Here is a 14,680-nt window from a genome sequence, read left to right as displayed (position 1 = left end):
AAGTGTCGTAAATGATTTTAATCTCGCCGAATTTTGGCTATTTACTGTCGGTAGAAATTTTCGAGTCAAAAAGGACTCCCTAAGAAAACGAATTTTAACAGACGGGAAGAAGATTTAGCTGATTCAAAAGGCATTGAAAAACGTTTCCTGTTATTTTAAAATTAGTTTATTAACATCAAAAAAACCCTGAAAACTTGCTGTTCTGCATGAGTCTCTGACTGTTCAGTATTCCAAGAAATGCAGACCGCTGCCATCAGCCCCTCAACTTTTTTATTCTCTTGAACCAGATGAGTAAGGATTTATATATTCTTAATATTTCACACAGTCTTTCCCAAGTTCAACGTTACGCAAAGTATGGAATGAGCATTTGGTACACGAAGTTAAGAGTTATTTGGCAAATTCCTCTATGGACTGGGAAAATGCGTTTGTTGTGAGACACGATTTAAAGGTTCTCTTTGTTCCCAAGCAGGCCCTTCCGAAAAATCCGAGATGGATGAATAAATTGCTCTTGCAAAAAGCCACAGAGGTAGATCTTGTATTTTTCTCACATCTGTCTTGGAAGTTGAATGTGTGAGTTCTACTTCTCAAGGCTCTGCTTCCTTGATTTGAAGAGTTTGGGTATTGGAAGTTAAACTTCAAGAAAAATGAGAATTTCAATTGCCTGAACTTTCAGGTGTCCAAATAGACACAGAGAAGGGAATCTCGTTTCTTTCTTTTCTAATTTCAAAAAGGAACATCAGGTTGATCACTGAAGCACCAGTAATTTCTGCAAGTCGCTACGTTTCTCCTGAAATTCAGTCTGTTTCATAATTGGTTATAAAGTTTAACAAATGTGTACTTATGTATTACGAGTACAGCTCGATCATTTCTCTCAGCTGTGTGTGAGGCGAAGGGGCCTGTACAGAACAAAGTCTGTGGAACGTCTGTGTTTAGTGGAAAGAGTTCCCTTCTGTATATGAACAGTATCTGAAATTTATTCCAAAATGGTACTTTTTTTTTTTTTTCCAGCTTCTTACACTCTGTATTAAAAATACTGGTTTGCCCATTTGCAGACACTAGAAAATACTAATTTGCATTTCAATGCGATAATTTCTTTGTAAAGTCAGAGTGCTCCTGTTGTCGTGAATTTAAGATTCGGAAATTGAGCCTTCTGTGTGATGTTCATGTGAACATTATAGGACTGGATTTTTCGCTTAGGAAAATCCTTGCTTTGAATAGTTAATGTTAGAAGTTCCTTTTGTATTTTTATTATAGTATGGTTTTTACTTTATATTTGTCTAAAGGAAGCCACCAGGGTTCTAACTGCAGTGAAGAAACAGATGTGGAAATACCAGTAGAAGGTTAGCGATATCAAATGTTTTTCATGAGAATAATTTAACGTCATTGAACATTTTTTTACAGAAATATTTGAAAAGATGGCACCTTAATTAAAGTTGTACATCTTCTCCAACCTTTCTCTCTCCACATTTCCACTAGGTTGGCTTTTGGTTTTCTTTTCTTGTTTTGTTTTGCTTTTAATCTCCCAAATCATGCTGCTCTGTGGCTTATTAGAAGCAAGCCGTGATGGGAGTCGTCATTCTTTTGAATCATAAATTGCATTTGTAAGGTGCTTGTCATCATTCTGCAGCTAGTTTTGTTCTAAGCACCTAAGTCGTGAGTATTTTTTGGATGTTAAGGCCCAGTTATGCTAGCAGCAATACTGCAAATCCTGTTAGTTCTGCTTTGAAGGTAAATGTCACCATAGCTAAGGGTACGATTATGCAAAATTTGAAAGCATTGCTCTTGATAAAAGAGAATAAAGTTCTTTGCTCTTGCTGACTGCACCATTAACTCTACTTGTTTGAGAAGAAATAATCTGGGTACCTTGTTTTCCTAAGTACAGTGCTGTGCGCTTTACTTCTGACCGTGAAGAGAGAGCCTGAGAAAAGGGACGTGTGGTAGGAAAGGACTGAAACTCTCTTGGTTTTGACTATGTAGAATTCTACAGCTACAGATGCCAAGTGTGGCTCTTTGTGTCAGAATGTGGTGCTGTTACACGCCCTTTGCTCAAATCTTTTCTTCTTTGCAAGTTTCTGTAAGAGATACACTGAAAGTTGCACCCTGGTTTTGCTGAATAGAATAAACCTGGTTTTTGTGAAGGTATTTATGAAAAAGTCTATAGGCAGTGATTAAAAATTGCAGGGAACAGTCCGATGTCATTTGTTGTTTAAATCGGCATGCAGCGTAGGTAGTCTTGTCTGGAGTCTATAAAATAAAATTATTTTATTGCTGATCCTCACAAAAATGAGTAAGAAAGAAAATTTGATGACAATGTTTGGATTTTATGAAGTCTTTGGTGTATATCCTTCTATTATTAAATAAACGCATATAATTGTCATTTAAGGTTCTTCCTAAAGTTTGACTGAAAGCTACAGCCCGTGATATAGAAGATTTGCAGAAATGACTGTTTTCTGCAAAGAGAAACATCAGGGATATCTGAACATACCTTTTGGTTTATATCCCTGGGGGTTTTCACTGGGTTTTGACTTGACAAGATGGTGAAAAACAGAGTGAAAATCAGTGTGTGCCTGGAACCCCCAGATCAGCCGTGGCTGGTGAAGGTGTCTGAGGTCTTGGTGAGGTTGGATGAGTGGAGCCCATGATGCAATTAGAGTTCAGTATCAGAAAGTTAAGGTTAAGTGCATCTAAAGGCCTTGATTTAAACTCGATGAAATCACCTTCAGGAAACTCAAGGCAGTGCAGGTGAGTGACAACTTTTAGAACCGTGAAGAAGATGCTGCTGAGGAGCCGTGTGTGTTTGCCCAAGAGCAAAAATGACCTAGTGATGATAATGTTGTTAAATGTTAACATTTATGGTGTTAAACATTTAGTGTTTAAACCAATTGGTTTAATATGACTTCAGAAGACATGTCCCATCTGGGAGTTTGCTTCCAGAACTTTGTTGCCATCTGCTTTGACAGTTTTGCACGTTTCTCTTAATTATGACTATTTCTCAGGAATTTGGTACTGGACTAGATGAACCATTTGCCAGTGCTGTTGTTTAATTTCAAAAAATTGTTTGTTTGGGTTTTTTTAAACTTTTCTGATGCTCTCAGAAAAGGTTCCAAGTGATCAGTTGATGCGATGGTTATTTTTATGACCATACTTTACATTCACATCTGGTAAAAACCATTACCTTCTTTTCCTTTTGCTGTGCTTCGCATTTGCTGGTTGTCTACCCAGCAGCCACTCCGAATTAGATCGAAATATCATACTATGTTTTCCGTGAACTAGATTATATATTTGACATAGTTTGAATATATAGATAAGGTGTCTCAGTAGATATTGTTGAATCTTTGCTTTACGTGGGAAGAGCCTTTGAAAAGGAGATTCCTTCCAACTTACTCCTCAAGTGATATTTTACACCCAGCTTACAGAGATCTGTTAGAAGATACTCTTCAAAATACACAAGTGGAGCATCACTCGGCCAGAGTAATTAAAATATATTCCTTCGTGCACTGCTGCTTAGTTTTGAAAAAAAAAAATCCAATATAATTAGCTTCACTTTTAAAAAACTTTACTACGGTTAAATGCAAATTGCTCTTTTTCCCACTGTGTATTGATAGGGCTAATCCTATTTATTACGTTGGTGCAGACTGCCTCCAGAAAGCATTGTGATCGTGAATTTCCCTCTCATTTTCACTGTTGGCCTTGCAGCCTGTTATGGAAGTTATTATAGTGCAACAACTATGGGTCTGTATAAATGGTAAAGAAATATATCATCTGTAGGGGCACACAGCCTTTGTTTATATTTCCAGTAGTCCTTGATAACAAAGGGGAAAATATTTATGATTGTATTAATCCTATTAAGCCAAGAATAAGGAATTTCTTACTGTCATTAGCACCAACTCTGTGCTGCTGCACACACAATTTAACAAGTATAATCCCCACCTCCTTACCCTTGTCTACAGAATTGCTTAAAGGCTTATGGTAAAATATCTTTGTTTCTAGTTTTGCATCATGCTGTGAATGCAAAACGTTTCAGTGAGCCGGGGAACTTCTTTGACAAGTGTTTGTTTAAATACGAAATCATGGAGTGTTTGGTTAAACATCTATTCTGTGTCCATCACTCAGCAGTCCTGTTCTTCCCCCTTCAGATTCCTCCCAACGCGCCGCCTCAGAAACCAGTGAGGATCCCGAGGTCGAGGTCACTATCGAAGGTTAGTTCTCTGGTCCATTGATTTCAGGCTGTTGGGAATTTTGATTTCCAAAAACTGTTTTACAATGCCTGCGTTACTTGGCACTGGATAACCAGGACTATGTGCCAGGGTTGGCTGCAGTTTGGATTGTGCCCTGCTTGGTAAACATACCTAGTCCGTCAGTTTTACACTGATCTGAAACAAGTTTTAGCACTTTGAGCTCTTCAAGGTAAAACTTAGGTGCTGCGTTTCAGTGGAAGGATACTTCCAATTAGATAAAAAATATAATCTGTGCCTGCACAATTTTTTCCCAATTTCTTTTGCTGCTCTGTGGTAATTTTATGATCATGAGATGCCTGGTTGTGTTTCAGAACACAATATTGTTTTCCTTAGCAGGTGCAGAAGGAGATTTGCTTTTTGCTGTCTTGTGCCTTGTGCTGCTCTCTTGGGCAAATTGCTGATACGCAGGCCAGTAGCTTTCTAGAGTTACTCAGATAAGTAACTAGTTGCAAAATTTGATGCCCTGATGAAACATAGCTCAATACTTGCATTAGAGCTTTGAAATTCAAAGCAGTTCCAATGTTACACATGCATTCTCTGGACGTTACCACAGTGATATTTTTATGTTTCTTTAAGATGATGATGACGACTACTCGCCCCCTAACAAGAGAGCAAAGAGCACCGAGTCACCTAATGAAGCTGCCAGTACTGGGAGAAGAAAAGCGAGAGAGTTCAATTTTGGTAAGAAGAAAAGAAGATATTATTTTGTGTCTGCTCCGTTTTGTAAAAAGCTATTAGATATTTTTACACTGCAGGAGCGAGACGTGCCAGTGCAAGTATTCATTTAAGAGCCCAGGTCTCTTCGTAGATATATCGCAGCAGTATGATCATCATCACAGGCTACCTCTGTTTCTCGTTATTCAAAGTACTTTAGTAAAATAAAAATAAGTCTAGATTTTTGTCAGCTGGTTTCGTGGACGAGATAAGACTGAATTTACTAGTGTGCTGAATTACGGCAAACCCGAGGTCGGGAGCCGGTCTCGCCGGTTGCTCTTGTTGCTGCTGTGAACAATGGAGATGTGCTGAGGGAGGCACATTTGGGAAGATAACCAAATGACTCTGTTACGCTGAATAGCTTGCTTTGATCCCTCTGGACACACAAAAAGTTGGGTCTTTGTGGCACCATTCTTTCATGATACCTTACATGGAGTTCTCGCTGCAGAAATGCATCCTCACACTGTAGTTATTCTGCTTAAAGATGCATCCCATGTGATTTGTTGCAGCCCCATACTTCTCCTTTATTTCTTGTTTTGGTTTGGTTTCTAGACGGATAGCCCATGAATCTGTAATTCTGTAAGGTTCTGCAGTCAGGAATATGTCCTTTGGCACAGTGTTTGAGATGTTTATTAGAAATGCTGGGGCGTGAGGTCAATTGAAAAAGCCCCACGGAAGCTCTTCTGACATCTGTTTTGCGTGAAATGCTATTTCACGCTAATTTCAGCGAAAAAGAATAAAACACTGTTGAGAGCTCCATTCTCAAAAGATCTTCAACACTAATAGGCAGTTCCACATGTAGCATTAGTTAGTTTTGCTTGGGTCAGGAGAACATAGTGGCAACATTAGTAGAGGAGAAGATTGAGCATTTAATACTGCAGAAGCTTTTGCTAGAATATATTCCCTTAGTAGAAAGGAGTATCTAAGCTTGACAGGCCAGCAGTGTTTGAAGGGAATAAACAGGAGGGTTAATTAGACATGGAGAGGAAGGGTATGAAAATATTAGGGTGATGAAAGTTTGAGTTGAGCTTGCAATGTTGAAAGACCAGTTAAAGAACATGTTGCCACTCACCTGCTCGCTGGTGCTTCTGAGCTGACGTGGTAGATTCTCTCTGGGCTGTTCTCAAGAAAACTTTACTCTTAAGCACCGGCTGTGCAGTTAGATTACAGTGTTTTGCAGCTCACGGGTTATTGAGAGATCTTCATTCCTGGCCTTCCTAAGTGGTACTGAGGTTATTGCCCCTCATACCCACTTTTGGGGTTCACCTGCAGAAAGTGGTATTTCTCTATCATGTTGCAAGGTCTGGTTAAAAACCAAAATGAATGTGAGAAGATTTGCAGAAATAGACTTCATTTGCTGTAATGAAAAAAAAAAAAAGAGCAACTGTTGGTAGTTGTAGTGCTGCAGTTTGGACATTTCCGAAGACTTTGCACCTTTGTCTGGTGAAGTCTAATGTTAGTTAATAGACAGGAGACAAGAGGTGTTTAATTCTGTCATGAATAGCTGCAGAATGACAAAGTCACATGTACTCTGAAGACTGGAAGGGAGGTGTAGGTGCTCGACAGAGAAATCTGCCTCATCTGATAAGGACTTTCAGTATTTTACATAACGCTGAGATCCAGATGTTTGATAGGTGGGAGTTGGAGAGACGTTGCATGTGTCTTGAGTCAGAGATCAGGTACCCCGAGTGACCTGAGAAACAGGGTGAATAACGTGCTGGGCTCTTAGTTTCGTGGAAGCAGGAAAACGAAGTGGAAAACAAAATAATTGGAAGCAGGGGGAGGAATGAAAACTGTCTGGTAAAATGCTCAATAGAAATTGATAATCTTTGGGAAAGGCGATTTGATTTCAAAAATCTTTCTGAGCCAACTATTAAAGGTTAAAAATATCTTTGAGAGGAACTGACATTGTCAGTAAAAATATCTTCCCACGATGTTTTTTTGCTTTCTTAGAGATTTTATCAAAAGCTCAAAGGCTTCAAGTTGTGTCTTGCAGTTGTGTCGTTGTGCTGGTTTGACTGAAAGTGAGTTAATTTTCTTCCTGCAGTTAGAAACTTTTATTTTTCGTAGCCAGCACAGTCATTGTTTTGGATTTAGTCTGAGAACAAGAAGATAACACCCTAGGACAGAGTAAATGTTTTTCTTCAAGTAAGCAAGGCAGCATGCGAAAACACCCTTTCCCCTCTAAAAAAGGTCTTATTCTTGCCCACATTTGAAGCGTGCTGCCCTCCTGATATCCATGAAATTACCTTAAAAAACACAAGCTTAAATGTGGCCACCAAAGTTGTGTACACTGGTCTGAAAATGAATATTTAAACCCCTTTCGATACGGAGTCAAAATTCAATCCTCTGTCTTGTGTGATATAAGAGTTTTTTTGACAACTGGAAGTGTAATGGCTTGAATGGCCTCATTTTTTGACCCCTGTAGATTCAGGTCTTTGGTGTAAGAAATAAGCTGTAAGTACATCTGCTTATTAACTCATCCTTACGAGGCCAACCAGCATCTGGTACCACCTACAAAAGAGTTGTGGCATTTTCCTAAAAGCATTGAGATAGTAAAAAAAGCTACGAAAATGTGTGCCCTCTGTCACAGGCGGAAAATGAGACGTTAAAATTCTGCTGTTTAATCCAGCTCTCCATGGAACACACGTTTGGATTTGGATAACTTCTGTCGTGCAGCCGCTATCTTCTTTCAGAAATAGGATTTATGGGGATGTTTTGCAACATCAGGACTTGGAGAAATACTGGATTAAGGTAGAGGATGGCACAATGCCTCCTGACCCAAGTACTTGTTGTTTTGGCACAAATCTGTGCTTCGTGTAGTCACTGTAGCTTTATCAAGCTTCAATAATTAAGCTTTTCAGCACCCAGATTTAGGTGACTATCTAAACAGTAGTGAGAGCTGCTGACTGAGCTGTCAAAGGGAAACCGTTTTTAGAAGTTACTTTAGCTTAGTTTATGTTGTGGTTTTGGTTTGGTTTTGTTTTTTTAACCTTGATTTAATATCTGCAGAAGTTCTGGAGGTAATCAGAAACATTCTATCCTTTTTCTTTCTGAAACTATCCATACACTTTAAGGTATAGCCCATACCGTAGTCCACAGGCACCTGTATGCCATTGAGCAGTAAAAGCACACTGCATATTTCCAGGTAGTGGTAACACAGATTTTACAAGAGATTCTCAGTTTTGTTTGTAGTCTGACACGTCCTTCTCTTTTCTTTGCAGAGAAATGGAATGCGCGAATTACAGACTTAAGAAAGCAAGTTGAAGAGCTGTTTGAAAAAAAATACGGTATGTTACAGTCCTTTCCAAACAATTGCCTCTAGTGCTTTGCACCATAAATCGCAGCCCTTTGGCATCTGTCTTATGGTTGGCTCAGGTTCACACCAGTACTGACAGCACCAAAGGGTTACGCGTTGTTAGGGGACTTAAAACTGGGGGAAGTAGCTTTTTTTATGAGCAGAGTAATTTCAAAATTGGATGCCTGTGTTTGGCACCTCAGTGTGAAACTTGATTTTATTTTTCAGTTGTGCTCAGTTTCCTGGAGCTCCAGTGTGCACCCACATTGAGAGCTGGCCTTTTTTCAGTGATTACACTGAGTCCTTAAGTGAAATAATCTTTTAAAATGGCTCTGGGAAGATGTTACCACTGTTCCTTTCTGATTATGATTGACATACAGTGAAGCAACAATTCCAAGATTCTCCAAGGACAGAAAAAGAAGCACGCGTGTTAGACTTTGGAATTTGTCTCCAGATGTTGCACCCGGACGCATTTTGTGTCCACATATCGCAGACTAAATCAGCATCAGCAAAAATTTCAGAATAAATAGTGGTGCTCCTCTGCCGTGAGAAGTGGAAGTGCTTTCAGAATGGACCTTGTGATTTGGAGTTATTATAAGTTCTGGGTGTGACTGTCATCTGACATTTTGACAGCCTGCTGAAAGCAACTCACACCAAGTAAAAACAGTTCAGAATCTGATTCACAGTATTTTAATTGCTCTAGAAAGGAGCACCATTCTTGGTGAATTGCTTTAATTTTGATTTTGGTGTTAGCATCTAGCCAGCCTAAAAATCTCCTGTGGAATCTGAATATGGAGCTATTCCTGACTTGCCACAGCAGGCCGTATGGTATTAAATGATGCCTTTTTTCCCCGTGGATGACAACATTTCATTGATTCATGAGCCAATTCCATACCAGATTCCAGTGCTTTCTATTCGTGTGGACATACAGTTTCCCATTTCCTGAAAAGAGTTATGGATGTCCAGAATTCCCAGAGCGCTCCAGTTTGGACCATCTTCTATTTGGCAGTTAAAACCAAGTCTAGTTGAAACAAGGTTCTTCTCATGGTTTTCTAAAATGTTGGTATTTGATTCTCATCAGAAAACAAGACTAAGATGCACACAGTGTTTTCAAAGCTTCCCTCTTTTGTGATGAACACACCTAGAACTGTTCTGGTTCTGAGTGGTTCAAAGAGTATCTTACCCAAATGCCTTTAAAACCTAAATTGTCTTACTGCCTTTAAGAATTTCTGAGTTAACGTGTCTCATATACACCGATGTCTGAACCACACATTAATGATACGTTCAGTTGCTTGAAAAGGTGCCCTGAGTAGTTTTGCTTTCAGAAATGCTGCCACATCACTGGACTCTAATTTGGCCTTAGCTTGGCCTTTCTCTCCTCAAATAACTTTTTGCATCTAATTTCCATAGCAAAACAACAGAATGTACCAAACTATTTGCAGACCAGTCAGATGGTAATAGAGAATTCTTGTTGCGTGGCCTACAAAATTAACGTACGCTTGTGAGTATAAAGAAATCAGCCCTTTTGGTATTTGCAAATCATTGGGCCACTCTCCAGTATTTGCCAGCCTGATGGATGTATCGATAGGATTGCGGTTCTCATAACTTAAAGAAATACACTGAGGTTATTTTCCAGCTGTGGGTGAATCTGTTATTTGCTTTTCATTTGCTTCAAAGATTTCATTAGTAGGGCCATGCTTTTTATGATGATGTTAGAAGTGTATTGGTTTTTTTATTAGTGATTCCTTGCATTTCTAAAATATCCGAAGCTTTAGGAATTCACTCAAAAGAAGGGATTTGTGTCCTCACTCCAAGGCATTAGTGACTCTTGTAACCCAATAGCAGTAACAAATAATAATAATCAGAGCTAATGAAATGTTTGGTCTATAATTAAGTCTAGATAATTTCATCTTTCAAAATGTGTTATTAAACAAAACCAAAATACTGTGAAACTTCACTGTAACAGGTGCAGTTTCTGTTATTAAACATTTACAGAGTAAAGCGAAAAGAGGAGAATCTGCATATGTATGCAGGTCTGCAGCTTGTTTACTCTTAATTAGAGTGATTTTGCTATAAAACAAAAACAAACCTCCACAAATAGGAATGCTTGCATGTTTAAATGTGCTAATTTGAAAGCTTTCAGGGTGATATCAAACAGAGTAGAGCCACAAGCTAGTCTAATGCTTTTTCTTCTCCTTTTTTCTTGAAGCTCAAGCTATAAAAGCGAAAGGTCCCGTGTCTGTCCCGTACCCACTCTTCCAGTCCCATGTGGAAGATTTATACGTGGAAGGGCTGCCAGAAGGAATTCCCTTCAGGCGTCCGTCCACGTACGGCATTCCCCGTCTGGAGAGGATACTTCTCGCAAAGGAGCGAATCCGCTTTGTGATTAAAAAGTAAGGAATTTTGCATTTTTGGCCCTATAGGATTCATTGTTTTCTGCTGCCTCCACTCTGCTTCATTTTATCCTCAAGAATTTCCAAACTAATTTCTACTGACCTATTGTTGCGCAGCACTGATGAGTAATTTTTGGTTGATGTTCACTCAGATAAATTCAGCTTATCAGATCCACGGAGCACCACAGTGGTGGCTGAGATCAGAACATTTCTCTTCAATATTATGGACTTCTTGTCATGGGCAGATCTCTTTGTACTGTTTTAACCTCTGCAGTTCTAAGACATGTTGGCACTTTGTTTCTGATTAAGTGCATCTTAGACTTCCCAGGTAATTTTAATGTAATCTGGATGTGGCTGTGAAATGTTATGGCTCAGGTGAATATGCGTATCAGGCATCAAAAATGTTTTTTTTAGTAGGATTCCAACAAGCTCTTACAATACTTTGGCGTTAATTGGAATTTAACGTTGGGGATCGTGATGCCCCCTGTGTTTTTTTTTTTCTAATCAGGTAACTGTAGGCTGTAACTTCTGGTTTATGAAAGTGTGCGTCACTGAAGTGTGTATCTTTGATCTTTTAGGCACGAGCTTTTGAATTTGACACAAGAAGATGTGCCGTTGGACAAACCAGTTGCAGGAGGTAAGTCTTCAAACATGTGAGTTGCACAAGTACAACACGATTTCCCTATTTGTCAGTCTTTTGCCTTTACTAATAACAGATTGCAAATAATTCCTCTTGGTTTGAATTTTCTTTAGCTACAACGTGATAGCAGTTTTCCACTGGCTCTCCAAGCTAGTGTTAGTGACACTATCGACTGATTTAATTCCGCTGGCCAGAAGGAAAAATAATGAGCTAAGTGTTAGTCTGTTGAGATATAGAGAAAAGGCAGTAGTTTCCATAGCTGATAGAGTTTACTGGGCGGGGAACTGTCTGTAACATGGAATAATTACCTTTATGTGGTATTTGGCAATATTAGATTAATTGAAATGCAGTAATGAACATAATGCTTATAGTGACAGTTATTGTTGCATCTGATTGCTCGGAAGATGGGACTCCATTTTCATGCAAACGACGTGTTCTCACCGCTTCTGCTGTCAGCAATACTTTTCAGCAGATGCTCTTACAGGTTTTGTCTCCATCAAGCACCCATCCAAAGGTAACAAAAATGCCCATGTAAAACCAAGACTACAAGAACAGACTTCAGTTACAATTGCACCCACAAACTCATTTCCTCGCAAGTTGGGAGAAAAAAAGTTTAGTATGGAGAAAAAAAATGAAGTTTTACTGTAATTATGCCTTTAGGCATTAGTTGGTAAATTACTTTCCAGGGCTTGTTTTTTTCTCTTCAGTTGTATTCTACTGTCTCTTGGGCTTCAGGGCATTTTTTCAATTGTCCAATTAAGCCAAGTGCTGAAAGCTTGTAGGGATGAACCAGTGGTAGCAAACAAATTGATTCCAAACCCAAAATGCTAACTGACAACCCCAGCCTGGCTGAACTGCAAATTTGTAATAATACCAGAGAAATGGTTAGTTCAGACAGGGACACAAGCAATTGAATGCTCGTATCTGCACCACTGCAGCACGATTATGTTGTATTATATACTCATAGTCTTCTGTTCTAAAAAGTTATATCAAAGGCTGTACTTTAAGTGAACATTAAGGATCTAAACTAAGCAAAGAAATTGTGTCAGAAGGATGTCACTTCAGCCTGTGTGTAGGAATTAAACTTTTTCTGCAGTATAAGTTAACCTAGTGTCTTGAATCTTAATGACCTACTGTTCCTTTGAGCACCAAATTTGACTACAAAAATAGTAGGTAGATTAATGACTTAACTGTACTCTTCTGTGGGTTTTTTAATTAGCCCTTTTCTCTGTTTTTGTCATATTTAATATGGTTGTACTCATCATGAAGGCAAAGCAGGTACGTTACATATCCCGTAAAACCCCTGTAGCTAAGAAAACTCATGTCTCAGGTAGTGTCGAGGAAATATTTTGGAGAGTTGGAACTAAGTTACTTGTCATCTCAAGAAGGATGACAGAATCTCCAGAATAGTTTGATATAGTTATTAATCACCATTTAAAAAGTATTGTCCACAAACAGTGGGAGAAGTGGATGCTGGAAGTTCAACAAGAATATACAGCAAGGAGCAAACTGATGAGTGCACCCGTTTGTAACATCTTGGTTTGGGGTTGTCAGTGCTTAGTGAAAATTCCTTAAAAGCAAGTTTTCATCCCACATGCATACCAAGTTCTGCACTGAATATCAAGATAATTTTTTAGAAAATGGAACTGGCAAAAAATCTAATCTCATCTCCAAAGGGGATGTGCAGATTGGGGGCAGATGATGGCAGCATTGCAGTTCTTCCTGCCAGTACACACTCTGTGCATTTTGTAGCATGAGCGATGTCACTTGTTCAATGGATTTCTGCACAGTTTTAATATTCTGTCAATTTTTTTTTAATAATGAATTTTCTCTGTTGCAAGTTGAATCTTCTGCGTAGTATTTTCTGGGTTACCTGAAATTGCAGGATAGCTGTGCCTGTTATAACCTGAACTGGAAATAATGAGGGAATGTTGGTTTTGTTCTGTGTCCCTCTCACATACAGTGAAAGAGGACTGGTATGCTAGGATCACCAAACTGAGAAAGGTGGTAGATCAACTCTTCTCTAAAAGGTTTGGTGAGTACAGTATTGTTATTTTCTTTCATGGCTTTGTATTTCTTGAAGGTTCCTTTCATTATTTCCTTTGAACGTCTACATGAATGAGACCTTTGATCACTTTTTTCAAATATTTAAAGTCCTGGCAGTTGAGTGAAAAAGGATGTATTACTCTACTGTTTATACAACATGGTAAATTCATAGTTCAAAAAAAGTGTCTTATATGTATAGCTCTTCTAATTGCTCTCAATTCCTTCCTATTTGGGCTTTTTTTTCCTTTGATGGTGAATAAAACTATTTACTTATTTATATTCATTGCAGTATCATTAAAATTAGTATTATAACATTTCTGGGTGAACTTTTATGTTCTCTCCAATATTAAAAAAAAAGTCAACTGCATAAGAGCTAAAATAAAATGTTGCGTGATGCTCTATAATATATTAAAAACTTTGGATAGAACCATTGTAATATGCCCCATTGAGGAGCCCCGTAATCTTCAGCCTGGCATTGCGAATGCCCGATGGCAACATGATACAATATGGTAAATTTTTATGGTTTCAATACGCTGAGACTTGGACTGTTGGGCTGATGACCAAACTGTCGGAAAAAAGAAAAAAAAAGTTGATGGCCAAACTGTCCAGTCACTGGATGTGTTTTGTTCTAACAGCTGAGGCCCTGGGGAGCACGGAGCCGAAAGCTGTTCCCTACCAGAAATTTGAGGCCCATCCTACCGACCTCTACGTCGAAGGGCTGCCAGAGAACATCCCCTTTAGGAGCCCCTCCTGGTACGGAATCCCTCGCCTTGAGAAAATAATTCAAGTGGGCAACAGAATAAAATTTGTGATCAAAAGGTACGTGTTTGTTTTAATGCCTAAACACTCTTTTTTTTTTTTCTTTTTAAGAAAGAGGCCAAACAAAGCACCATTTGTGTAATCAAGCACTTGGTTTCATTAAGTCATGAAGCGTTTGGTTACCAAATAGGCAGATTAAATATTCTGCATTATAAAGTAGGTATTTGCAATGCAGAGAAGTCTTCAAAAATATCTTTGTAGCATGTTCACAAGTGTGAAATACGTAATAGAAAAATCCAAACTTTTCAATTCATGTCATAATAAGTACTGGTGTGTAATTTATGTCAAGAATGGATAGGTGGTTTGTTTCCTGGTTGCAGGCCAGAGCTGCTCACTCTCCCTTCAGCCGAAGTTATTCAGCCCAAGCCGAACACTCTGGGTAAGAGTCTCCGAGCGGGAATCGTAGCATTTGGTGGGGAAACACGTTTGGGTCAGTGCAACATTTTTCAACACGTAACCGTTTGGTGATGGGTGTGCTGACACGCTCTTCGTGAGGTCTGAAAAGAATAAATGGGTCATTGTGAACATGGAT

The 14,680-nt window shown here is 38.8% G+C and overlaps 1 protein-coding gene across 3 annotated transcripts in view; it reads left to right on the top strand.

The window, feature by feature from the left end:
* The window catches only part of GTF2I (general transcription factor IIi), a 59,069-nt gene that overhangs the window by 26,050 nt on the left and 18,339 nt on the right, over positions 1-14,680 (top strand). For all 3 annotated transcript variants that reach the window (XM_065646980.1, XM_065646979.1, XM_065646978.1), the window contains 8 exons: positions 4,137-4,199; positions 4,815-4,919; positions 8,177-8,242; positions 10,460-10,643; positions 11,222-11,280; positions 13,247-13,318; positions 13,965-14,148; positions 14,469-14,527. In XM_065646980.1, coding sequence (XP_065503052.1) covers positions 4,137-4,199; positions 4,815-4,919; positions 8,177-8,242; positions 10,460-10,643; positions 11,222-11,280; positions 13,247-13,318; positions 13,965-14,148; positions 14,469-14,527 — 792 coding nt within the window. The remainder of the gene's footprint in view (positions 1-4,136; positions 4,200-4,814; positions 4,920-8,176; positions 8,243-10,459; positions 10,644-11,221; positions 11,281-13,246; positions 13,319-13,964; positions 14,149-14,468; positions 14,528-14,680) is intronic.

This window comes from Caloenas nicobarica, chromosome 17 (assembly GCF_036013445.1).
Source record: "Caloenas nicobarica isolate bCalNic1 chromosome 17, bCalNic1.hap1, whole genome shotgun sequence".
NCBI lineage: Eukaryota > Metazoa > Chordata > Aves > Columbiformes > Columbidae > Caloenas > Caloenas nicobarica.
The sequence above is the reverse complement of the archived record's forward strand: the minus strand, read 5'-3'. Positions and strand labels throughout refer to the sequence as shown.